This window comes from Pogoniulus pusillus, chromosome 13, assembly GCF_015220805.1.
Source record: "Pogoniulus pusillus isolate bPogPus1 chromosome 13, bPogPus1.pri, whole genome shotgun sequence".
Taxonomy (NCBI): domain Eukaryota; kingdom Metazoa; phylum Chordata; class Aves; order Piciformes; family Lybiidae; genus Pogoniulus; species Pogoniulus pusillus.
The window spans coordinates 3,089,292-3,115,441 of NC_087276.1; the positions used below are offsets into that span (position 1 = coordinate 3,089,292).

At 49.4% G+C, this 26,150-nt stretch overlaps 2 protein-coding genes across 2 annotated transcripts in view; both read right to left on the reverse strand.

Annotated features, from left to right (window-relative positions):
• Positions 1-2,054: 2,054 nt before the first annotated feature.
• On the reverse strand, positions 2,055-5,233 carry FAM124B (family with sequence similarity 124 member B). Its single transcript, XM_064152656.1, has 2 exons — positions 4,479-5,233; positions 2,055-2,733 (listed from the first exon to the last, which is right to left on the reverse strand). Exons 1-2 carry the CDS (start codon positions 5,205-5,207, stop codon positions 2,119-2,121), a joined length of 1,344 nt encoding a protein of 447 aa, XP_064008726.1. The 5' UTR covers positions 5,208-5,233; the 3' UTR covers positions 2,055-2,118.
• Positions 5,234-14,597: 9,364 nt separating this feature from the next.
• CUL3 (cullin 3) overlaps positions 14,598-26,150 on the reverse strand; it is a 78,089-nt gene continuing 66,536 nt past the window's right edge. Inside the window, exons 12-16 of the mRNA XM_064152793.1 lie at positions 25,716-25,812; positions 23,362-23,496; positions 19,449-19,635; positions 17,871-18,016; positions 14,598-15,698 (exon numbers count right to left, since the gene is read on the reverse strand). Of these exons, the coding sequence (XP_064008863.1) occupies positions 15,567-15,698; positions 17,871-18,016; positions 19,449-19,635; positions 23,362-23,496; positions 25,716-25,812 (697 nt within the window). The 3' untranslated portion in view covers positions 14,598-15,566. The remainder of the gene's footprint in view (positions 15,699-17,870; positions 18,017-19,448; positions 19,636-23,361; positions 23,497-25,715; positions 25,813-26,150) is intronic.

A 26,150-nucleotide genomic window follows, 5' to 3' on the forward strand; every position in this document is an offset into this window, starting at 1 on the left:
AGATATATTTTAAAAGAACATTGTTTTGTTTCCCATCTGGAATAAAATTGACAACACTGATAAACTTTAAATACCCAAACCCAGAGGAAATGAGAAAGAGCACAGATGAGGGAGCTGGACAGGCTGGAGAGGTGGGCACGAGCCAACCTCAGGAGGTTCAACAAGACCAAGTGCAAGGTCCTGCAGCTGGGTCGAGGCAATGCCAAGCACAAATGCAGGCTGGGCAGGGAGTGGCTGGAAAGAAGCCCTGAGGAGAGGGACTTAGGGGTGCTGGTGGAGGAGAAGCTCAGCAGGAGCCAGCAGTGTGCACTTGCAGCCCAGAAAGCCAAGCAGAGCCTGGGCTGCAGCAGCAGAAGTGTGGCCAGCAGGGCCAGGGAGGGGATTCTCCCCCTCTGCTGTGCTCTGCTGAGACCCCACCTGGAGTACTGCAGCCAGTTCTGGAGCCCCTGGGACAAGAGGGATGTGGAGATGCTGGAGAGTGTCCAGAGCAGGGTCAGGAGGATGCTCAGAGGCTGCAGCAGCTCTGCTGTGAGCACAGACTGAAAGAGTTGGGGCTGTGCAGGCTGGAGCAGAGGAGGCTCCCAGGTGACCTTCTTGTGGCCTTCCAGCATCTGAAGGGGGCTACAAAAAAGCTGGGGAAGGACTTTTGAGGCTGTGAGGGAGTGCCAGGACTGGGGGGAATGGAGCAAAGTTGGAGGTGAGGAGATTCAAGCTGGAGGTGAGGAGGAAGTTGTTGATCATGAGAGTGGTGAGAGGCTGGAATGGGTTGCCCAGGGAGGTGGTTGAGGCCCCATGGCTGGAGGTGTTTGAGGCCAGGCTGGCTGAGGCTGTGTGCAGCCTGTTCTAGGGTAGGGTGTCCCTGGGCATGGCAGGGGGGTTGGGACTGGCTGCTCCTTGTGGTCCCTTCCAACCCTGATTGATTCTGTGATTCCATAGAAATTGGTGTAACAATTATGTCCATGCCACTACCTCTCCAGGGCATCCTACCAAGGGGTGATGAGCCCTCACAGGTGGGGTCACCCAGCTACTTGGCAAACTGTACCTTATCACCTCACATGAAGACACCACTGGCTATTTTTGATCATCTTAGAGCAGGAGTCATATGGCATAGGAATCCTCCCATCTATTATACACTGAAAAAAAAAGCAGCCCTCTGCAAAGACAGAGTTCTTCTTTGCTTGCAGCCTCCTCAGCATCTCCCCATGGAAAGCCTGCATCTACTTGTTGACCCCACTGCTGCCACAACTGCAGGGGTAAGCTGAGCATCAGGAAGAGGCACTGCACACACAAAAGCCATTGCTTGGCAACGCTGAGTCACAGTATCACACAGTATCACAGTCTCACAGTATCATCAGGGTTGGAAGAGACCTCACAGATCATCAAGTCCAACCCTTTACCACAGAGCTCAAGGCCAGACCATGGCACCAAGTGCCACGTCCAGTCCTGCCTTGAACAGCTCCAGGGACGGCGACTCCACCACCTCCCCGGGCAGCCCATTCCAGTGTCCAATGACTCTCTCAGGGAAGAACTTTCTCCTCACCTCCAGCCTAAATCTCCCCTGGCACAGCTTGAGGCTGTGTCCTCTTGTTCTGGTGCTGGCCACCTGAGAGAAGAGAGCAACCTCCTCCTGGCCACAACCACCCCTCAGGTAGTTGCAGACAGCAATAAGGTCTCCCCTGAGCCTCCTCTTCTCCAGGCTAACCAATCCCAGCTCCCTCAGCCTCTCCTCATAGGGCTGTGCTCAAGGCCTCTCCCCAGCCTCGTCGCCCTTCTCTGGACACGCTCAAGCATCTCAATGTCCCTCCTAAACTGGGGGGCCCAGAACTGAACACAGCACTCAAGGTGTGGTCTAACCAGTGCAGAGTCCAGGGGCAGAATGACCTCCCTGCTCCTGCTGGCCACACCATTCCTGATGCAGGCCAGGATGCCACTGGCTCTCTTGGCCACCTGGGCACACTGCTGGCTCATGTTCAGGCAGGTATCAATCAGCACCCCCAGATCCCTTTCTGTCTGGCTGCTGTCCAGCCACTCCAACCCCAGCCTGTATCTCTGCATGGGGTTGCTGTGGCTAAAGTGCAGCACCTGGCACTTGGAGCCCTTAGGCATGTTTGGTTTCAGTCATATGAAGAATTCCTGCTCCTCATCCTCTGCTCTGTGTGTGGAGCTGGCCCGTGGCGTTTGCAAGCTCGAAGCTCTTCGTGCTCGAGTCCTCCTAGCTGCAGCCACCAGCAGCTGGGTGCTGTCCCGGCAGGGCAGAGTGCTGGTGGCCCTGTCTGCGGCTGCTGGTGGCTGGAGGAGGCTGCTCCGGAGGTCTCTGGAGAAGCGGTTCAGTGGACAGCAGCCACTCACAGAGTTCACCACAGCCAGCCCAGTGTCGACATTGGTCTCTGCTGCCTGCTGACCAATGCAGCTCTCCCGGAGAGAAGCCTGCAGCTTGCAGCCAGCCTGTCCACAGAGGGAAGGAAGATGCCAATCCCACCACGTCCAGGCTGCTGGACAGCTGTGAGAAGAGCAGAAGGGCCTGTGGAGGTCACCAGTGGCTTGCTCAGGAGTAAGGGTGTCACTTGGTTCAGGTTTGACTCTGCCCTTCGTGCCTCTGCCCCTCTGGCCTCTTTGCCCATGATTACCCTGCTTTCCAGAGAGAGGCACTGGGGCAGAGTCCTGCAGGAGTGTTCCGCTCTGCTGATGGGAAAACCTACTGTTGTCTTCATGGCACCTGGAGGCATCTTGGACCTGGGCAGCAAAATTTGGAGAGAGCTCCATTAACAGATTATTCTGTCTCCACCAAATGAAGATCATAGAATCAACCAGGTTGGAAGAGAGCTCCAAGCTCATCCAGGCCAACCTAGCACCCAGCCCTAGCCAATCAACCAGACCATGGCACTAAGTGCCTCATCCAGGCTTTGCTTCAACACCTCCAGGGGCAGCGACTCCACCACCTCCCTGGGCAGCCCATTCCAATGCCAATCACTCTCTCTGACAACAACTTCCTAACAACATCCAGCCTAGACTTCCCCCAGCACAACTTCAGACTATTTCCCCTTCATCTGTTGCTGCTTGCCTGGGAGAAGACACCAGGATAAATATATAGACTGTGTTAAAGATAAAACTAAGAACCCTCACCTGGCTCCCTTCAGGTAGTCGTAGACAGCAATGAGCTCTGCCCTGAGCCTCCTCTGCTGCAGGCTGCACACTCCCAGCTCCCTCAGCTTCTCCTCATAGGGTTTGTGTTCCAGGCCCCTCACCAGCTTTGTTGCCCTTCTCTGGACACCTTCCAGCACCTCAACAACTCTCTTGAATTGAGGAGCCCAGAACTGGACGCAGCACTCAAGGTGTGGCCTGAGCAGTGCTGAGTACAAGGGAAGAAGAACCTCCCTTGTCCTACTGGCCACACTGTTCCTGATGCAGGCCAGGATGCCATTGGCTCTCTTGGCTACCTGGGCACACTGCTGGCTCATCTTCAGCCTACTATCTACCAGCATCCCAGGTCCTTTTCTTCCTGGCTGCTCTTCTCCAGATGAGATCCCTTGCAGTGTGAGCCACAGCCCCACTAGGCGGCAGCATAGGTCCCAGCCTCTTGACCCCTACCCTTTAGATGCTGCTCAGCATTGTCGATATCCTTCTGTCTTCTCTCCGCCGGCTCTTAGCTTTCCCTTGCCAGACCTGCTCCAGTCCCCCCATCCTCTTTGTAGCCTCTGCTGGACTCTCTCCAGTAGTTCCCTGCCTCACTTGAACTGAGGAGCCCAAAACTGGTCACTATACTCCAGATGTGGCCGTGTAGGGTAGAAAAACCTCACTGCACCTGCTGGGCACACTGTTCTTAATACCCCCCAGGATTTCATTTGCCTTCTTGGCTGCAGGAGCACACATCTGTTTCTGGGTGCTGAAAACTTCCTTTCCGAGCCATCCATAACCTAATGTCTCATCAGAAAAAGAACAGGCTACTGTGATCACAGAGTTTCTTAGGTTGGAGAAGACCTTCAAGATCATTGAGTCCAATCATTAGTTTCACACACTATGAATCACTGTGGTTGGAAAGGACCACCAGGATCAACCAGTCCAACCTTCATCCCAGCATCCTTCATCACTAGGCCACAGCTTCAAGCACCACATCCACTCTCCTTTTAAACACCTCCAGGGATGATGACTCCACCACCTCCCTGGGCAGCCTGGGCAGATGATTCAATGCAGACAGGGAAGAGAACATGTGAAACTAGGCTGCCCCAAAAAGCATTCATCTTTTCAGGCAAAGCAGTAATGATGTTAATTGAACAGTATAAAATCATTCCAGGGGTCTGTGCTTATGCTCATCCACAGTACCACAGCACTGGCAGATCCCAGTCACTGCATTCACAAACTCAGATGAAAACAAGAACAAGCAAGAATTTAAATTCTCATTGTCAAGCAATTCTGCTTTGCCTGAAAAAAAAAACCCCAAGCAGTAATAAAACCCTTCTCAGAGCCCCACAGACACATACCTGCAGCAGGATTGTATTTCCGTCGTAATCTTGTGTTTGCCACCTGGTCCTGCTGATGGGAACGCATGGATTGGGCAGGAGAGGCACCAGCTGCCCCATTTCTTGCACCCTGAACTGCAGGGCTGCTGACTCCCGTGGCTCAGCAGCCACCCCGATGGGCAGCTGCTTCAGGCAGAGCTGCACAGCAATGCTTTGGGTTGCATACAGCACAAAGGCACAGAAGGTGCTTTTCTGAATCACTGCTTCCTTCTGCAGGATCAGCTCGTAGAGCCTCACTGCATCTTCATAGTTATCAAAACTGCAGTAGAGTGTGACACGGAGGATCTCGGGGCCACAGGGCACCTGCCTGATGCCCCACAGAGGCATCTGCTCATCCAGGCTGTAGAAGTCCTGCTGAGCTGGGGCATAGCAGTGGCTTTGCCCATCAGCAGTCTGGGCACACTGGTAGCGCCAGGGCGGGCGCTGGAATTGCTCGTGGACCTGGAAAATCCGTTCTTCTCCCAGCTCCTCCTGTAGGAAAAGGAGAACAGATACTCCAGGAAAGCCACAGCTTCTTTTATGGTATCTCTGATAGTATTTGAGTGGAGCAACTCGCTCAGACACCAGGAAGAGGCGAATGCCCGGGCAGATCCACCCCAAGAGCCGATCTAGAGCTCGCTGCAGAAGCAAGGAGTGCCCTGAGTTGGCCAGAAGATGCACTGTCATCACAGAGTCTGCTCCACCATCCATGGCTAAGGTTCCTGGCAAAGCACAGTCCAACTGGTGCCCTCCCTCTCCTGCTCCTGAATTCTCAGTCCACGAGAGGTGGACTCTGTGCTGACAGAAGGAGTTCAATTGTCTACAGGTTCTGCAAGGTCTCGATGAGGTATGCAGGTGTGCGCTGACAACGCACGTCAGAAGGCAGCTGTAGAGCCGTGAGGCATTATGTGACCCATCCCGGGCCGCTCACATCAGAGCAGAGCTCAGCTGAAGGCTCATCTTCGGACTCCAAGGTGGTGCACATGGAACAAGCACATCCAGGAGCACCTCCGTGTTCTCCTTCACACGCAGGACAGTGCAGATGAAGAGCACAGACACCAAAGCAGCAGCTCTCCAGGGCGGGATGCTGTTGTAAGCACACTTGCCTGTCAGCACTGGCAACAGACGTTCTGGAGGCAGCAGAGTGCCGGCAGCGTGCACCTCAGTGCCCTGTGCACAGGCAATCTGGCACTCGGGTTTGAAAGCCTCGGCGTGTTTTCTGCTAGTCAGCAGGCTGGCTTCAGCGCAGCATCCAGCGCTTGTCATCTCCGTGAGTCCCACCCTTCTGGGGCACGCAGATAAGCTGTTCTTTGAAAACAAGGAAGGAAAAGAGCCCAGCAAAAGGGAAAAAACCCAAACAAACCAAACACGTGAACACAACAGATAACAATAGAGGCAGATATGGATCAGCTTCAGGAAAGAGGAGCACTGGGAACAAATGCCGAGTCCCAGTTACACACTTCACAGCACAGGTGAGCTGGAATCTGGCTCCTGGGTTAGTCCTTACCCTGAGTCTGTGAAAGCTGGGTACCAGACTTCCCCCTTTCAGTGTCCTCTTTGCCTCTTTTTCACCTGCTTTTCTTTTTCAGTTTTGAGATCCTCAAGTAATGAGTGCCTATAGCAAACTACGCAGGTTTGGCTTGCTGGATAGGCACTTAGCAGGACCCAAGTACATGCTGGTACCTAACAAGTACATGCTGCTTCTTGTGCAGACTGCACTAGGGGTGATGAAACTACAGAGTCCCAACATGGCTGTGACTGGAAGGGACCCCCAGGGATCACCCAGTCCAACACCCCTACTTAAAGCAGCTCACCCAGGTTACCAAGACCACAATGTCCAGGAAGGTTTGGAAGCTCTCCAGAGAAGAAGGCTCCAGAACTCTGAGCAGCCTGGGTCATTGCTCTGGCACCTCTGAAGGAAAGAACATTCTCCTTGCATCCAGATGGAACCTCTTGGGTTCCAGTTTATGCCAGTTACCCTTTGTCCTGCTGCTGTGCACTGCTGGAAAGCAGATGGCCCCATCCTTTTGATCCCTGCCATTTAGATCATAAAATCACAGAATCAGTCAGGTTGGAGGAGACCTCCAAGCTCAGCCAGTCCAACCTAGCACCCAGCCCTAGACAATCAACCAGACCATGGCACTAAGTGCCCCAGCCAGGCTTGGCTTCAACACCTCCAGGGACAGTGACTCCACCACCTCCCTGGGCAGCCCATTCCAATGCCAATCACTCTCTCTGCCAACAACTTCCTCCTCACATCCAGCCTAGACCTCCCCTGGCACAGCTTGACACTGTGTTCCCTTGTTCTGTTGCTGCTTGCCTGGCAGAAGAGCCCAACCCCACCTGGCTACAGCCTCCCTTCAGGTAGCTGTAGACAGCAATGAGGTCTGCCCTGAGCCTCCTCTTCTGCAGGCTGCACACCCCCAGCTCCCTCTGCCTCTCCTCATGGGGTTTGTGTTCCAGTTCCAGGTATTGACAGGATCCCCTCTCACTCTTCTCCAGGCTAAGCAGCTCCCTGCCTCGCAGCCTTTCCTTGGCAGAGAAATGCTCCAATCCTTTCAGCATCTTTGTAGCCTCTTCCAGATTCCCTCCAGGAGTTCACTGTCTCTCAAACTGGGAAGCCCAAAAACAGACAGTACTCTAGGTGTGGTCTTACTAGGGCAGAGCAGAGGCAGAAGAGAACCTTCCTTGACCTGCTCTTCTTAATGCACCCCAGGAGACTATTTGCCTTCTGGGCCACACGAGTCACAACTGCACCTCTTTCCAGGCCTCTCCTAGGGTCTAGGCAATAAATCTCAGTGTCTTTCTATTTTGCCTTCCCAGAAGCAATATGTACAAGCCAAGTCAAGCCTCATTCTTTGCACAGAACCACTGCACTGCAGCCAGTATTGAAACCAAAGTGAGGCTCTCCAACAACATATGGAGCTGCCTCTGCCTAAGATGAACACATCTCTGTCTGCTGGCATACTGATACAGCAGTGGGTCACTGCTCAGAAACACCAGCATTAATGATGCTGTTCCTCAAACCTCTCAGCTAATTACATTTTTCAAAGCAATCTCAGCTTTATATTCAACTGAGCAAAACCTCCGTGGAGGAGAGGTTGAGGGAGCTGGGCCTGTTTAGCCTGGAGAAGAGGAGGCTCAGGGGTGACCTTATTACTGTCTACAACTACCTGAAGGGGCATTGTAGCCAGGTGGGGGGTGGCCTCTTCTCCCAGGTAACCAGCAATAAAACAAGGGGACACAGTCTCAAGTTGTGCCAGGGTAGGTATAGGCTGGATGTTAGGAAGAAGTTCTTCACAGAGAGAGTGATTGGCATTGGAATGGGCTGCCCAGGGAGGTGGTGGAGGCACCGTCCCTGGGGGTCTTCAAGAAAAGCCTGGCTGAGGCACTTAGTGCCATGGTCTGGTTGACTGGACAGGGCTGGGTGCTAGGTTGGACTGGATGATCTTGGAGGTCTCTTCCAACCTGGTTGATTCTATGATTCTATGATTCTAAAGGTCCAAGGAGTGGTGCCTTGGCTCCCTTTATGTGGGACCTTACTGGTAGAAATACTAAGTCATGGCTTAAAACTGTACTGACAGCAACATACAGTGAAAAATAAAAAGGCTGACTAGGAAAAGGAGGGGGAAATGATTAATTTTCACTGAGAGAGACAAACCTGACCACGACATTCCCAGCAAATAACAACTCTAGAGGGGAAATCACAAAATCCAGCCCTCAGACAATTGGAGGAAGAGAGTGACTAGCAGAGTGCAAGTGCTCAAAGCATTAAAACACCCTAGATGAGCCTCAAACAACATGATTTGGCTAGGAGATGGAAAAGGAAATGATTCATCCACTCTTTGCTGCAGGGCAAGGCCAAGCAGTCATCAGAGCCTTCCTGTGTGTGAGGAAAGGGAGGGTCTTGCCTGTACAGTAAAACGCAGAGGAAGCTCATCAGGGCTGGGATTGGAGTTGGAAGCACAGGCTGCTTCTCAGGGCTCCTCCTGTGGTGGGAGGCAGCACCGCCAGGCATGGCAGAGAGCGGCTGGAAGAGACCTTTTGAGGTTACCGAGTCCAACCATTGACCCAGCACCGCCAGGTGCCCACCAAACCGTGCCCTTCAGCACCGCAGCCTCAGGAACTGCAAGTCCCTCCCGGGATGGGGCAAAGGAAAGCGCTGGTTTCGCTCTGAGCAGCAGCTCCTCCCCGGTCCCCTTCCCCCAGCTCCCCAGCCTGGCTGCCAAACGGAAAAGCTCATTACTCGCGGTGACCTACTGAACACGCCAAGGAAGATTCCTGCAGGAGATTAGCAGAACTGCGGCTCAACCTTCGGCCAGCAGTCACTGTGCTGAAGGGAGGAGGGGAGAGAAGCGAGTCCGGCAGGGTACGCAGAGCCGCGTTGGTGCGGGAGCGGCTGGCGGCGGCGCAGGACGCAGAGCGGAGCCGGGGTGGGCGCTTCCCGGGCGCCAGCCTAGCTGGGCTGGCAGACGGCAGGCTGTGAGCAGCGCACGGCGGCGACGGCTGCTGCGCTCACAGCTGTGCTAGTTTGAAGCAAGCTGGAATGTTTTGGTAAAAGAACTAGATAACAGGCAGTGAAATGAAAACAATTGATGTCAACTTCTCTCACAGTCTCGCTGAGAGCTCTGGGAAGAAGTAAACTTTCTCCATTTTGTCTCTCACTCTTGCTTTTGCCTTAGACCGAGACACATCTTTCTAACATCACTGCTTTCTAACCCTGCTCCCTAACCTCTTGGCTGCACCTCTCTTCTTCCTGAGAACTGGGGTAAGGTTGAGAGGGACCGGGGGGAGCTGTTGGGGTGGTTTGAGAGCCCCTCCTGGGGACTCAGGTTTCTGGGAGGGGAGTTGTGCTTCTGTATTGTTTATCCTTTGTATATTTCTGTATATAATTGTATATAACTGTATATATTGTAAAGAGCTGCTTGTAAATTCTGCTAGCTGTAAATAAATTGCTTCATCTATATTCCCAGGGTCCGTCTGAGTTAGCTGGGGCAAATACAAAGTGTGGGGGGGCAGGTGAGAGCCCAAACCATCACGACAGGCTTGCTGAGATGGATGGCACCAAGAGCACATAGATAACAGCGCTGCTTGCTGGCTCCGGCTGCCTGCACTCCCCTCCCTAGCCTGCTGTCTGTGTGACTAATCCCTCTGCTTCCTAACCCCCGCGGCTGATCCTCCAAACTCACCTGGAGCCTAAGGCAGCACACACACACTAGCAAGGCCTGCATAAAGCCCAAACACAGGCAGCCGTGTCCAGAGGAGGGCAATGGGGCTGGGGAGAGGCCTTGAGCACAGCCCTACGAGGAGAGGCTGAGGGAGCTGGGATTGGTTAGCCTGGAGAAGAGGAGGCTCAGGGGAGACCTTATTGCTGTCTACAGCTACCTGAGGGGTGGTTGTGGCCAGGAGGAGGTTGCTCTCTTCTCTCAGGTGGCCAGCACCAGAACAAGAGGACACAGCCTCAGGCTGCGCCAGGGGAGATTTAGGCTGGAGGTGAGGAGAAAGTTCTTCCCTGAGAGAGTCATTGGACACTGGAATGGGCTGCCCGGGGAGGTGGTGGAGTCGCCGTCCCTGGAGCTGTTCAAGGCAGGATTGGACGTGGCACTTGGTGCCATGGTCTGGCCTTGAGCTCTGTGGTAAAGGGTTGGACTTGATGATCTGTGAGGTCTCTTCCACCCTTGGTGATACTGTGACACTGTGATTAATACACACTTTGTCGGGTGAAGCCTGAGGGAATGCTCTCTGCTACACACTTGAAATCTCCTGGTGGAGAAGCACAGCAAAGCAACTCCAAACCTGGTTTGGTAGCGAAGCGCTCAGGTGTGCCTAGTCCTCTGCTGTGCTCAGAGGCCTTTGCTCTGGCTGACACCGAGAAGACTGATGGTGCAGAGCAGGATGCAATAAGTTGAGGGTACCATCTGTAAGGATTTGGGCTTTGAGTAGTAGCACTTAATTAACTTCAGAGAGCTGGAGCGTGAATCGCCGCAGCATGTGCAGAGCTGGCCTCATTAAGCGCACACAATGGTTGGGGCTTCCCGACTTGAAAAGAGCTTTGTTGTTTGTTTTACAGCGGCCTCAAGCTCTGCCTAACAAGGCTAGAAGTACGAAATTAATCTGTTAGATGCTAATTATCTGCACACAGAGACAAGAATCAGGATTAAGGTCTGACTCAAATACAACAGTTGTTTCAAAGACTTTCTCCCTTGCTCCAAACTTTGTGACTCCCTTTAATCATCATGTCAGAGGAAAGCAAAGCCCCAATGGCTTAAAGAGAAAAGAACAACATCTAACCCACTGCATTTATTGGAGTAGACTTCTCTCCCAAATGGTCCTGCTGGGTTCTTTTAATCAGCTAACACAGAGTGGGAATCCAGAGAGGGTCTGTCAGCAGACACAGAGGACAGAGAGCTCCATGGCATTAGAATCATAGAATCAACCAGGTTGGAAGAGGCCTCTAAGATCATCCAGTCCAACCTAGCACCCAGCCCTAGCCAATCAAGTTGCATTGTGCAACTCGGGATCCCAGCAGAAAAAAGAGAGAGAAGAAAGATGGGGGTTACAGAGAGGGAAGGGGAAGCTGCTGCAGGCTGCAGCCTGTCTCACCTTGCAGAGCTGCCAGGACAGCTCAGCCTCATGTGCTGCCAGCAGTCGCAGCTCCAACCTGGCAGCTGCACTGCCTGCAACTCCTCCCACGGGCTGGACTCGGGACTCCTGTTGTCAGAAACGCTACACGGGGAGCTGCAGGGGCAAAGTAGGAGTTTCCAGACTCGTGGGAGATAAAAGGCAAGATTAAATGAGAGAAGTCCCTCCAGATGCTTGGCTGCGGTGGCTGGGAGAGAGGCATCCTCACAGCACTACAGAGAGACAACCAGGACCAAGCCACAGCTTGCTGGGACACTTAGCGACACTCGGATGTTCAAGAAAAGACTTAGTGACACTTAGGTGTTGAAGCCAAGCCTGGATGGGGCACTTAGTGCCATGGTCTGGTTGACTGGCTAGGGCTGGGTGCTAGGTTGGCCTGGCTGAGCTTGGAGGTCTCTTCCAAGCTGGTTGATTCTATGATCCTATGACTGTACTGATGAAAGAAAAGCAGATGTGCTATCCCCAAGCAGCATGGGCTCTGGAGCAAGTGCACAGCTGGGAGAGCAGCACTGAGACACAGACCAGGAGCATCACTGGCAAAAAGCCAAACCATGAGGAAGCCCATGTTGAAACTGCCACAGCCTTTGAGGCAATCAGGTTTTCAGTGTTGGCTCCCAGATAATCTCTCAGGAAACAGAGAGCCCAAGCTGAAGGCTGAGTTTCAAAACACACAGCAGCTTCAGCAGGATTAGCAATGGGCACTTACAGCCCAGGGAGGTGGAGGCACTGTCCCTGGAGGTGTTCAAGAAAAGCCTGGATGAGGCAATTGGTGCCATGGTCTAGATGCCTGGACAGGGCTGGGGGATAGGTTGGGCTGGATGAGCTTGGAGGCCTCTTCCAACCTGGTTGATTCTATGATTCTATGATCTCCTGGGCTGCATCCCACAGCAGCATGGACAGCAGGTCAAGAGAGGGGAATTCATAGAATGGTTTAGGTTGGAAGGGAGCTCAAGGATCATCCAGTTCCAACCCCCTGCCATAAGCAGGGACACTTCCCACTAGAACAGGTTGCTCATGGCCTCATCCAACCTGGCCTTCAACACCTCCAGGGGGGTTGTGGAGCACAGAAGCACCCAACGTGATCGAAGATCACGTTGGGTGCTTCTGTGCTCCACAACCCCCCTGGGCAACCTGTGCCAGTGTCTCACCACCTTCACTGCAAAGAACTTCCTCCTAACATCTAGTCTAAATCTCCCCTCTGCCAGATTAATCCCCTTATCCCTTGTCCTGTCATTACAAGACATTCTGCCCCTCTGCCCCACTCCAGTGGGACCCTACCTACAGCACTGTGTCCAGCTCTGGACTTCGTGGCAGAGGGGAGGCACAGACTTGTTGGAGAGGCCAGAAGAGGCTGGAACCCCTCTGCTGTGAGACCTGATTGCAGCCTTTCAGTGGGGCCTGTAGGAAAAATGGAGAGAGACTTTTTAGCAGGGCCTGTTGTGACAGGACAGGAGGTGATGGCTGAAAACTGAGAGAGGCAGATTTAGACCAAATAAAAGGAAGGTATTTTTTACCTCGAGGGTGGTGAGCCACTGGCACAGGCTGGCCAGACAGGTGGTGGATACCCCATCCCTGGAAACTTTCTAGGTCAGCTTATTTGAGGATCTGGGCAACCTGATCATAGAATCATAGAATCAAGCAGGCAGACTCCTTTGTGCTGTCTAGGAGACCCCCAGAGATACTGCTGGGTTGGTTACAGTCACAGCACATGAGCAAGATTTCCTTTGCAAGCAAAAACTGTGAATGCAGAGGTCAGGTTGTGCTTGCTATGAGAAGAGTGAAGGAACTGGATGTACCTGCTTCAACCTCTTGGCCTTTGTGTGGAACGAGGCAGAAATACCACACTGCACAGCCACCCTTTGTGAGTGTCCTTCCCTAAAGCTGTCCTTGAACAATTTGGCTTTGTTTCAGATGCAGAAATCAAGACATTCACATTAGATGTGAATACAATGGTAATGCCTTAAAGCAAGCACCAGTGGCTTTCCACAGCCAGGATACCGAACAAACTGGGGCTCCAATGAAAGCAATAAAGAACAAAGATGAAAAACAAGAGGGTATAAAAGCCACTGGACTAAAGATTATCCTAACAGCCCACCTGGAAGGAAAGCATAATTGTCCCTGGGTAGTAAGACACCTACACTGGCTCTTCAGAGCAGGATTGTTACTGCAGGTGAAGCAGAGAAGATGCTGAAGAAGCTGAACACAGAAGCACAGTGATTTGAGAACCTAGAAGCACAGCTCCTGCTTTCTGGAGTAGTATTTTCACTCTTTAATTCACCATCTCCTAGCTAAAAATCTTTGGGTTTTTTTAATGTTACTTTTCACAAATAAAACCTGATTTTTATGTTGCTTTTCAATTTATGATGCCCAAGCAGGTTGAGTGTAAAATATGACTCCATGTGGGTGTGATTGTGCATCACAAGACACGGACTAAACAGAGGGAAACATCCAGGGCAGTGGAATTACAGACACTACTCCTTCCCTTGGGTTCCAGCTCAGAAAAAACTAACACCAGGCTTAAAAAACAGAACCAAAGCTTCCTAGAGTTCTTTCACAGTATCACAGTATCATCAGGGTTGGAAGAGACCTCACAGGTCATCAAGTCCAACCCTTTACCACAGAGCTCAAGGCCAGACCATGGCACCAAGTGCCACGTCCAATCCTGCCTTGAACAGCTCCAGGGACGGCGACTCCACCACCTCCCCGGGCAGCCCATTCCAGTGTCCAATGACTCTCTCAGGGAAGAACTTTCTCCTCACCTCCAGCCTAAATCTCCCCTGGTGCAGCCTGAGGCTGTGTCCTCTTGTTCTGGTGCTGGCCACCTGAGAGAAGAGAGCAACCTCCTCCTGGCCACAACCTCCCCTCAGGTAGCTGTAGACAGCAATGAGGTCTCCCCTGAGCCTCCTCTTCTCCAGGCTAACCAATCCCAGCTCCCTCAGCCTCTCCTCGTAGGGCTGTGCTCAAGGCCTCTCCCCAGCCTCGTCGCCCTTCTCTGGACACACTCAAGCATCTCAATGTCCCTCCTAAACTGGGGGGCCCAGAACTGAACACAGTACTCAAGGTGTGGTCTAAGCAGTGCAGAGTACAGGGGCAGAATGACCTCCCTGCTCCTGCTGACCACACCATTCCTGATGCAGGCCAGGATGCCACTGGCTCTCTTGGCCACCTGGGCACACTGCTGGCTCATGTTCAGGCGGGTATCAATCAGCACCCCCAGATCCCTCTCTGTCTGGCTGCTCTCAGCCACTCCAACCCAGCCTTCGTCGCAGCACAGTAGTGCAGGCTGGCTTCGTTTTAACCTCCTGAAGCACGCGCTTACGGTGGGAAGCCCTGGGGCTCCAGATCCCTCCCTGACGATTGTTAACAAAACATAATCCCAGAATGGTCTCCCTCAAGGGACAAGGTTTTTAGCTTCAGAAGACTGCCAACCCTGCACTCTGACACACTTGACTTAGTTGCTTGTGTACACTAAATCCATTTATTTTAAATTTATTTTTGTCTACATTGAGTGAAATAAAAACATCGCCCTGTACAATCCACCATCAGCAGTGAGTACAACAGCAAAAATTATTATACAGTTTATACACACTAAAATCTTCTCCTGTTTTCCTATGAAGAAACCAGAACAAACCTAATCAAGATAGAGTTTTAATTTTGAAGAACTCAAATTACAGAGGGAAAGCCAAAATTATTTATGGTCTTTCTTCTTCTCCTATTTTTTGAGCCCCCAGAAGTTTCCGATTCACGTTGGCGTGGAAGAGTTGAGTGCAGCCGGGAAGGGTGAAACATGCTCGAGTTGTCTTCTTGGGTCTTCAAAAAACAAAAAACCAACCAAAACCCAACCCAAAATTTGCCAAACATTTAAATTAAACATAGTTAAAAGAAAGATCTGAAGCAGGGCAAAAGAAAAGGGGGTTTTTGCTTTACCAGTTGTGGCTTCTTTTCAAACCCAACTCGTACACCGCGCGAAGCGCTAAGCGACACTACGGACACACGGTTACAGCGACACTGAAGACCTGGGGAAATGAAATTCCAACCATTTTATTTGCGTGGGGTATATTTTGTCTGTATGTTTTGTTTTGCTTTCAATGAGCTGTGTTTTCTAAATCTCATCTTTTATTTCTCTTCCTGTTTTCATACAGTATCGAAAACAAACGCGGCACATTCACATTGGGTTTTTTTTCTCCCCCCCCGCCCCGCCCCAAAGGATTGTAAGGATGACGTCTAACAGGGGTAACGTTGGAAAGCCTGAAGCTCAATCAATTTGATGTTGAAAACTCTCCAAAGGAGTAAAAGGCTTGATCTGAACGGTCTAGAACATGTAATTTAATAGAAGAGATGGTCGTCTTAATATTAATGATTTAAAAGAACTTCCCAGTTCATGCGAAGAGTACAGTCCAAGGGCAAACCCAACCTTCCGAACGCGCTTTACGCTACGTAAGTGTACACTTTGCGATCCTCGGGCGTTCGCGCCAAATACTCTCTCTCAATAAGTCCTTCAATACGTTTTTTGATAACAACTGGACTTGGTAAGAATCGAGCCTTCAGCTGCTGAGTTACCTGAAACAGGAGATTAGAAAAGGCAGGTGAGGGCACGGGACAAGGGAAAGCACTAAGCACATTAGCGCTGAATCGTTTTGGCTGAACGAGATCTTCGAGATCACAGGATCACAGGGGATTAGAGGTTGGAAGGGACCAAAGGAGATCATTGAGTTCAACCCCTCTGCCAGGGCAGGACCACACAATCTAGCACACAATCATAGAATCAACCATGTTGGAAGAGACCTCCAAGCTCATCCAGTCCAGCTGGCCTTCTGCTGCACAACCCTGCTGCAAAACTGGCTTGCAGGCACCAGGATGGGCTGGTAAAAAGCTGGCGAGTAAGCTGCCAGTCAGACTTCACTGGGGTCACAGAATCCCAGTATGGAGGGACTGGAATGGAACTCTGGGGAATATCTGCTCCAACTCCCCTGCTAGAGTAGGGTCAGGCACCTGCAGCTTGCCCAATATCTAGATGGGTTTGGATTCTCTCCAGAGAAGAAGACTTCACAACCTCTCTGTAGAGCCTGCTCTGACACCCTCGCAGGAGAGCTTTCCTCTGTCTTTACTGACTGTGTTCTGTGCATTATTCAGGCAGCACAGAATCATTTTGTTTAGAAAAGACCTTTCAGATCTTAGAATCATAGAATCAAGCAGGTTGGAAGAGACCTCCAGGATCATCCAGTCCAACCTAGCACCCAGCCCTATCCAGTCAACTAGACCATGGCACTAAGTGCCTCATCCAGGCTTTGCTTCAACACCTCCAGGGATGGCGACTCCAGCACCTCCCTGGGCAGCCCATTCCAATGCCAATCACTCTCTCTGACAACAACTTCCTCCTAACATCCAGCCTAGACCTTTCCCAGTACAAAGGAATGCATCTTGACAGTCTCCAGGGAAGGAGACTCCACAACCTCTGTGGGGAGCCTGTGCCAGTGCTCTGAGACCCCTACAGTAAAGAAGTTCTCCCTTGTGTTGACGTGGAACATCCCGTGCTGAAACTTACACCCATTGCTCCTTGTCACAGGGAGCAAGTGAGCAGAGCCTGCCCTACTACTCCTGACCCCTAGCCCTCAGATGTTTATAAACATTGATTAAATCCCCTCTCACTCTTCCATTCTTCAGACCAAAGAGACCCAGGTCCCTCAGCCTCTTCTCATCAGCCATGCCCTCCAGTCCCCTCATCATCCTTGTACCCCTCCGCTGGACTCTCTCCAGCAGATCCCTGTCCTGCTTCAACTGGGGAGCCCAAAACTGAAGGCAGTATTCAAGACAAGATGAAGTGTCACCAGGGCAGAGTAGAGGGGAAGGAGAAGCTCCCATGATCTGCTGGACACACTCTTCTTAACACACCCAAAAACCTCATTGGCCTAGAGCCAACTCTACCAAGCCTGGTGCTAAACCACGTCCCTCAGCACTGCATCAATGCTTAAACACCCCCAGGGATGGAGATTCAGCCACTTCCCTGGAGAGCCTATTTCAGTGTTTAATAACCCCATGAGTGAATAAGTTTCATCTAATATGCAACCTAAACCTCCACTCACATGACTTGAGGCTATTTCCTGTCCTATCACTGGCTACTTGGGAGAGGAGATTGACTCCCACCTCGCTCCAACCTCCTTTCAGGAATGGTAGAGAGCAACAAGGTCTCCCCTCAGACTTCTTTCCTCCATGCTAAACAAGCCCAGTTCCCTCAGCTGCTCCTCACAAGTCTTGTGCTCTAGACCCTTCATCAGCATCACTGTCCTTCTCTGGCTGCCCAGTCACAACCCGAGAATACTCTCAGTTTGACAGCCCTCAGGGAGTCCAGGGGTGGAAAGCATGTACTGAAGCTGTCAGGAATTTGGAGTTAAAAGCAGCAGGACTCAGAGCTCAAATCTCTCAAATCTGGACACAACAGTCAATAACAAGATCAGAGCAGAAAATAATCTTAAGTGCAGTAGGTTTCATTGCCCACTTATTTCAAGGAATTCAGTAACATCACAAGAGCACTGAAAAGGAGGAGGAAAATGGGATATATCCATGAGTACATCCTAAAGTGAAGGGTGAGATCTTCAGATACAAAGGGAAAATAATCCTGGAGGGAATTAACACAACATCTCTCAACAGCCTTTCAGCATAATGGGAGACTTGTTTAATAGGAAAGACAAAAAGGAAACCCTGAGCCCATATCAGAACAGTGCACAAACATACCTCTGCTACTAGCACATTGTGTTGCATCTTCTTCCTAGATTTCATTATCCGAACTATAGCAGCTTCTATCTCATGTTTCCTGTCATCATCTACTTTCTGCCTTGTTTCTTTCCTTTCTGGATCAGATTCTCCTTGTTTGGCAGCAACTTAAAGAGAAGGAAGGAATGTAAAGCATGATTGTAAAATCATTGTGTCAGCATGAGCTGCTTCACTATTTATTTCACCTAGACATCAACTTCTATTTTCCTGAGTTTTGACATTCCCAAACTTGATTTTTTTTCCTGTTGAAAAGCAGCCACAAGAACATATTAACACTTTCTAGCATATTGATAGCAGCTGACAAGGTACCAATCTGTTATTTAAATTATGGCTATGTTAAAGCTTGAACAGTGCTCAAATCTGCTACAGGCACCACCAACCCTCATGCTCCCACTAAATGTTTTCCTCTGTAATATAGAAAATAATCCATTCATTAAAACAGAAAGGAGGACTGAAAATTTACTTTATTAACTAATTAAGTACCTTAAGAAGGAGTTCAACTTTATCCTCTCCAACTTAATTATACTCTGTATTTTCTTCTCCTCTTCTATTTCTGCCTTTATATGCAGTTTCTCTGCTACACCTTTCATTGTTATACCCAAGCCCTCCTCCCACACTGCTGTAACACCTTCCCTCTGTGCTTCTTCACTCCCCCAATTATCTCTCAATTTTTAGTGATACACATTAAGTCTATGTAAGACAGAAACAAAATCACAAGCATTGAGCTTTAGAACATAGAATCGAGCAGGTTGGAAGAGACCTCCAAGATCATCCAGTCCAACCTAGCACTCAGCCCTAGACAATCAACTAGGACCATGGCACTAAGTGTCTCATCCAGGCTTTGCTTCAACACTTCCAGAGATGGTGACCCCACCACCTCCCTGGGCAGCCCATTCCAATGCCAATCACTCTCTCTGCCAACAACTTCTTCCTAACATCCAGCCTAGACCTTCCCCAGCACAGCTTGAGACTGTGTCCCCTTCTTCTGTTGCTGGTTGTGTGGGAGAAGAGACCAACCCCACCTGGCTACAGCCTCCCTTTGATCCCCAAATCGTATGCACCATTCACAGATGTGCATGGAGTGGAAATGAAAAGGCAAAAATTCCACTAAAGCTCAAAGAGTTGTCACAAAGTTTACTTCAGTTAAGCTAGGGAAGTGCCTTGGGCCATGATCAGAGGGACAGAATCACTCAATTTCATAGCAGTGCAGCAACTCCTGAGGCAATTCTCTTATTTCTGAGTCAATCAGTGGAGTATTTTCAATTACATCAATGACACTGTATTTTACTTCTTGTTCAGCAGTTGCTGTTAAGACCACAAATTACTAATTAAAATTACAAATTTTGTTCAATAAAAAGTTTAATTACAACTCCCACATTTCTTTCAGTATTTAACTTCCATTCTGCTGGCACAAAATGTCAACAAAGTATTACTCTCTTCTTTTTCACTCGTATGGGCATCAACCCTGCAAAAGATCATTTGGCATTTAAAGGCAGCAGTTTTGGAGCTGCAAGAGAGTAGGCTACAACCTTCCCTTACCTGTCTGAATCTTGACTCTGTGTAGTTTGGAGGTGAACTGATCATTCACTGTAAATATGTGACCATTCTCTATTTCTTTTGATTTAGGCTCCTTTGTGAGGACACGTTGCGTCGGTTTGCCGCACGCCAAGGACTGCAGGGCTCGAACCAGCTCTCTTTCAGGGATATCAGTTTCTTGTTGGATTTCCTGGAGAAAAACAGGCCTTCATTAGTTGATGGCTGTGGGAGGAATCAGTGTCACGTTTTGCAAACAGCACTGAGGCTTGCAAGGTTGAGAATCCGTTTGGTAGCCAAGTCTCAATATGTATGTACGCACACACACACCATGCAACGTGATCCACCTGGGCCTGCACAGAGGAAATTCTGTCAAGTAAATAGTCACCATGAGCTGAAGAGAGAAGAATGAACACCACCTGCTTCACCTCACTGCATTTTTGAGAAGGCTGAAAGGACTTCTTCACTCGCCAGCACTTGCCAAACAGAACAAGTTCTAAGTCACTCAGTGATGGAGAACATCCATAATGTTCCCGATAATGTCCGATCAGAAACTGCTTTTGCAGTCAGTAGCACTGTTGAGAAGGTCTTTGCCAGTGGAAGGGTCAGAGGAGAGCCAAAGATGATCTGAAAGCTAGGGCATCTCTCCTGTGAAGACAGGCTGAGAGAGCTGAGATTGTTCAGCCTGGAGAAGGGGGGCCTCTGGGGAGACCTTAAAGCAGCCTTCCAGTATTTGAAGGGAATCTACAGGATAGCTGTAGAGGGACTTGCTACAAAGCATGCAGTGACAAGGTGAAGGGTAATGGCTTCAAGCTGGAAGAAACTACATGTAGACTAGGTATTAGGAAGAAATTCTTCCTTGTGAGGGTGGTGAGGCACTGGAACAAGCTGCTACGGAAGGCTCTAGCCCTGGAAGTGTTCTAAAGCAGATTGGATTGGGCCTTGAGCAAGCTGGTCTAGTTGACGTCCCTGCCCATGGCAGCAGGGTTGGAACAAGAACACCTTTAAGGCCCCTTCCAATCCAAACCATTCCATGAGTCTATAAGACCCTGCCTCTTCAATTCACTCTAGATTAATGGAGGGCTACATGGCAACCAGTTCTTTTGTGTATGTAACTACTGAAATACAATAAATCCATAGGCTTCTCTGAAGGAATTCTTTGTACTCAACTTTAAATTCCTGTAGCATCTTGGGCATGATTTTTGCATCACTGTCATCATCATCATCATTCCCTTTTTCTCTCAATCACAGAATTATGAGGAGAATGTCAAGTTTGAAATTAATCAGGCTGAATGCAAAGCAAACCAGCAAAATCCACTCAGCTGTAAGGGGGACTTCTTAGCTGGGAACCTGCAGGAGCACTTTTGTGTCAGACAGTTGCTTACACAAGCTCACAGCACAACCATTTCTCATACTGTGCTGCACTAACAGCACTTATTTGATATGACAGAGAAAGAACAGTTGGCCAGCACCCAGCAATTAATCATGGTGTTCAATAATCAATGAACAAAGATTAAGTTCATTCCGCTCTTAGGCTTTCATAAGCTTTCCTGGCTGCAGTTAAAGACAACTCCCACACACTTCACCAGAGAAACCAAACAAAACAAATGTGTCTTAATGCTTTAGATATAATGGAGCACAGAAAAAGAGGCTAAGAACTCTCAAACCAGAAATAAGCAAAACAGACATAACCTAAAAGCAAATGGGACACATTTCCCTATCATCTGGCCTTAGTAAAACAAGCTATCAACTACAGCATGTATTAACATTTGCATTTTTCACTACTCTACAATGTATTTAGCCATGTATGGATGAGGCACAACTACCCCAAGTCTACAGTTCTGTGGAATAATGTAGCCTCCAGCCCAATTTCAACACCAACTTCAAGAAAAACTGAGCTATGTCATCTTCTTTATTTTTTTGTTCCTCCTCAAGTACTCTGCACAGAAAGTACTCAAAGCTGTAATTTTCCTGCTATAGGTTTCACAACAAACAGGACTTCCTGTGCTCTAAAGTATCTTTTATGAAATCCATGTAGAATGGTTCAGGTTGCAACTGCTCATGCAGTTCCAACCCCCTGCCATAGGCAGAGACACCTCCCACTAGAACAGGTCGCTCAAGGCCTCATCCAACCTGGTCCTGAACACCTCCAGGGAGGTGTGAGACCTGTGCCAGTGTCGCACCACCCTCACTGCAAAGAACTTCTTCCTAACATCTAGCTTGAATCTCCCCTCTTCCAGTTTAAACTCATTACCCTTCATCCTGTCATTACAAGACCCTGTCAATAGTCCCTCCACAGCCTTCCTGTAGGCCCCCTTCAGATACTGGAAGGCCACTGTAAGGTCTCCTCAAAGCCTTCTCTCTTCTGGGCTGCAGACTCCCAACTCTTGCGGCCTGTCCTCATAGCAGAGCTGCTGCAGCTCTCTGAGCATCTTCGTAGCCTCCTCTGAATTCACTTCAACAGTTCCATGTCCTTCTTGTGTTGGGGGCTCCAGACCTGTACATAGTACAGTAGTAGCTTATTAAGAGTCTCTTATCAAACTCTGCCTTTGTTAATCCCAACTGAGACTACTTCAAAGAAATATTAACAGGTTACAGCTACGCCAAATAAGCTGATAACAAGAGCCAAATAAAAAGGCAAGGTATTATTCTGCATAATACAGTCAAAGGTAGATAAGAAACCCTGGAAATTCATTGTTTCAGACTACACCCATTCTGCTTTTTATGGCTGTCAGTACACTCTCAAGCAGAAGATAACATCTAAAAGGAAACTGTTAATTGACATTAACATCACAAGGCTCAAACCTCATAGCACAGGATTCTCCTCCCGCTCCCAAAGGCTTCTTCAACATTGTCATACCAGCTGACCACTTTAACCTTTCCCAGCACTGGCCCTCTAGTATCCTTGCTAAGAATCTATCTGAACCTTCATCACTGTCCTCTGTGGCTCACCATTTCAGAGAAAGGATCAAAGGTCTTTGATTCATCCTACAGCTCACTCCAGTCAGCCAATATAAGAGCTTCAGTGTTTAAGAAGCCAGAATACAAATCCTGCTCTACCTTCTGGCCTCTAAATCCAGTTGCTCAAAGATAAAATGAGGAAATGGAGCCACCTGCTGCTTTCAAACTTCAGCTTTACTGTAGTTCTGTGGCCCAGGAAAAAAAAACACAGTCTTGGGTTCAAATGCAAGTTCCCAGAGACTCCAATAAATTTAACAGACCCAATGACAATTTATAGAATTTATAGAGTGCCCTCCCCTCTTCCCCCTCCTTTTCCCAAAGATAGGGAGAGAGAAAAAAGATAAGCACACCCCAATAAATCAATCTCACTCGATTTGGAAGTTAAAAAGGAAAAGTTTAACAATAACTAAGAAAAAGGTATTGGAGGTAGGGGAGTTTACAAAGGATAAGGAAGAGAAAACAGCAAAATACAACAAGGGATGGATACAACCCGAGCAATGTGATGGTGTCTCTGCCTCGTGGCTGCCACGGGGTGTGCTGGAATGCAGCGTGAGTGTGTGTGCCAAGAGGGAGCAAAGGAAAAAGAGCAAGAGACAGGAAACTCCTCTCTCTTTTATACCACAGGAAGTGGGGGGAGTGGGCTAACCATCACCTGGAGTGTGGCCCACCCCTGGGGAGGGGCCAAGACCCCTAGGGTCAGGTTCAGGGTTACTCCCCCAGGAGTGTTAACCCTATACACCACACTCACAACTTGCTCCAACCTTTCTGAAAACCTCTGTTTCCAAAGCAATTCCTTCCTAGGACTGCTTCCCAGGTGCACTGCTTGTGATCGGTCGCAACTGATTGGGCTGATCTGCACTCCAATGAGAAGTACCTTATCTCCAAAGGTTTACTTGAGAGGACAAGAAAGTGCCTAAACCAGTTAACTGAAATGTGGCAAGAAGCCCACAACTCTTACCTCAAATGTGTATTTTTCTCTGTTGTTAAAGAGCATTAATATCGTCATCTGGAAGGTGGAGACTTGCAATATGTGCTTCCGCGTGTTTGAGCCGGTCACTTGGGCGCCTCCTACGCCAACCTCTGAGCCATCTTCCTATTTTAAAAGGACAAAACTACTATTAGATGATTCTCCACTGCAAAATATTTTACCTTGGCAGGATGGAAGCTATATGATGAAATAATTCCCTCGGAAAGCAGCCTACACAGCTGACAGAACAGCATATGCCACCTGGTCTTGGAAGCGCAGGGTGAGTGAGGCTAGAGGCGCCTCTGCAGATGCCACCAAGTAGGCTGGCCACCACTCAAAGCCAGAACAACCAGAGCATGATGCTGAGGGATGCCTTCAGGCAAACACTGAGTCAGGATGGAGACTCCACTACTCCACTCACTGGCCCCTGTTCTGCTACCTTCTCATTCCTGAGGGTTCTTAGTTTTATCTCTAATACATATCCTGGTCTCTTCTCCCACACAACCAGCAAAAGAACAAGGGGACACAGGCTCAAGCTATGCTGGAGGAAGTAGAGGCTGGCTGTTAGGAGGAAGTTGTTGGCAGAGAGAGTGATTGGTATTGGAATGGGCTGCCCAGGGAGGTGGTGGAATCACCATCCCTGGAGGTGTTCAAGAAAAGCCTGGCTGAGGCACTTAGTGCCATGGTCTAGATGACTGGATAGGTCTGGGTGCTAGGTTGGACTGGATGATCTGGGAGGTCTTTTCCAACCTGGCTGATTCTGTGAATTTTAACATCCTTACAATTGCACATTAATACTTTGTCTTTAAACTTGAAGGTTATTTTGCATTGCTGTCCACCTTCCCAAGCCACTACTACCTGTAAGCTTAGCATTTTAGAACCAGTCTTAAACCACAAGGAAATTATTTTCATGTAGATGTGAACATTGAGCACTGTACTTCTATGAATCCAACTAAGACTCCAAGGTCTGAAAAAATGCTTTTGCACTAAAGTAACATAAGGATGATATCAAATGATGCATTCAGATTAGTGGGGAAAAAAAATAATCAAAACTGCCACCAAGGAAGAATCAGACTCTGCAGCCAATGGAATGCACCTTATTCTTATATTACTTAGAGTTGTCTTCTCTGGAGAGATCCCAAACCCATCTGGATGGTGCAGTCCTAAGTAACCTGCTGTGGGGCACCCTGCTTTAGCAGGGGAGTTGGACTAGATGATCTTCAGAGGTCCCTTCATAGAATCAACCACGTCGGAAGAGACCTCCAAGATCATCCAAGTCCTACCTATCATGCAGCCCCGTCCAATCAACCAGACCATGGCACTAAGTGCCTCATCCAGTGTCTTCCTGAACACCTCCAGGGATGGTGACTCCACCACCTCCCTGGGCAGCCCATTCCAATGCCAATCACTCTCTGGGAAGAACTTCCTCCTAACATCCAGCCTAGACCTACCCTGGCACAACTTGAGACTCTGTCCCCTTCTTCTGTTGCTGGCTGTTTGGGAGGAGAGACCAAACCCCACCTGGCTACAGCCTCCCTTCAGGTAGTTGTAGACAGCAATGAGCTCTGCCCTGAGCCTCCTCTTCTGAAGGCTGCACACCCCCAGCTCCCTCAGCCTCTCCTCACAGGGCTGTGCTCCAGGCCTCTCAACAGCTTTGTTGCCCTTCTCTGGACACCTTCCAAGCCCCACAAAGCTGGATCCTGTATGACCATTGTGCTAGTTTGAGACTAGCTAGAATGTTTTGGTGAGAAGAACTAGATTACAGGCTGTGAAAAGGAAACAATGCTGATGTCTGCTGCACTCATAGGCTTGCTGAGAACAAATAACATAAACATAGATAATAGAGTTGCTCCCTGTCTCTTTTGGGCTGAACTTCTCTCTCTAACCTAACCTGTCATCTGTGTGACTAATCCTTCTGCTTCCTAACCCCCCTGGCTGACCCTCCAAACTACCTTAAACATAAGGCAAGATCTAGGGTAAGGTAGAGGGGTGGGAGGAAGGTGGAAGGGTGGTTGGGAGCCCCTCCTGGGGACTCAGCTTTCTGGGAGGGCTGCTGTGATTCTGTATTATAATTTACTTTGCCTATTTCTGTCTATAGCTGTATAGATTGTAAATCTCTGCTTGTCTATTGTGCTAAGCTGTAAATATAAAGCTTAATTCAATTTCCAGAGCCCGTGAGTCTAGTCTGAGTGATTTTCCAAAGTAGGGGGTGGGGTGGGTAACACCCAAACCATCCCATCCATCAGGGGGTAAGCTTTTGTTTCACAGAATTCTGTAGTTACTACACTTGTTTGTTTCCTTTGAAACAAAAAAGACTAAATGTTTTCATGGTTCTGCCATTTTACCTTTTTAACAGGCCCGTAGAACGTGGCGTTGAGATCTGCAGAACCCATATGGTGCTGGAGTGTCAGCTGTCGCCCGCTGTGTTTGGCTAAATAAAACCTGAAACACAATGCAATCAAAAGCTTAACACACAGTTCTTGTCTTGTGTCTAAGAGGAAACTGCTGTAAACAATTAGAGGCATTTCTAACTTGTGCTTTGTCAAAACTCGGTTGATAAGCTCCCAAAATCTCAAGCCTAGAAACGTGACTATAGCGTTCTCCACTTTCTGCATGAGCTGCAAAAGAACAGGATCACAGAATGGTTTGGGCTGGAAGAGACCAGAGAGATCTTCTAGTTCCAATCCCCTTGCCGTGGGCAGGTGTACAGGGTTAACCCTCCAGGGGGAGTAACCTTGAACCTGACCCTAGGTGGTCTTACCCCTCCCCAGGGGTGGGTC

Coding starts and splice junctions, on each gene's coding strand:
- FAM124B (XM_064152656.1), bottom strand. CDS start 5,207: ATGGATGGTGGAGCAGACTCTGTGATGACAGTGCATCTTCTGGCCAAC. Junction 2,734..4,478: donor GAAATACAATCCTGCTGCAG/GTATGTGTCTGT, acceptor TTTGCTGCCCAG/GTCCAAGATGCCTCCAGGTG.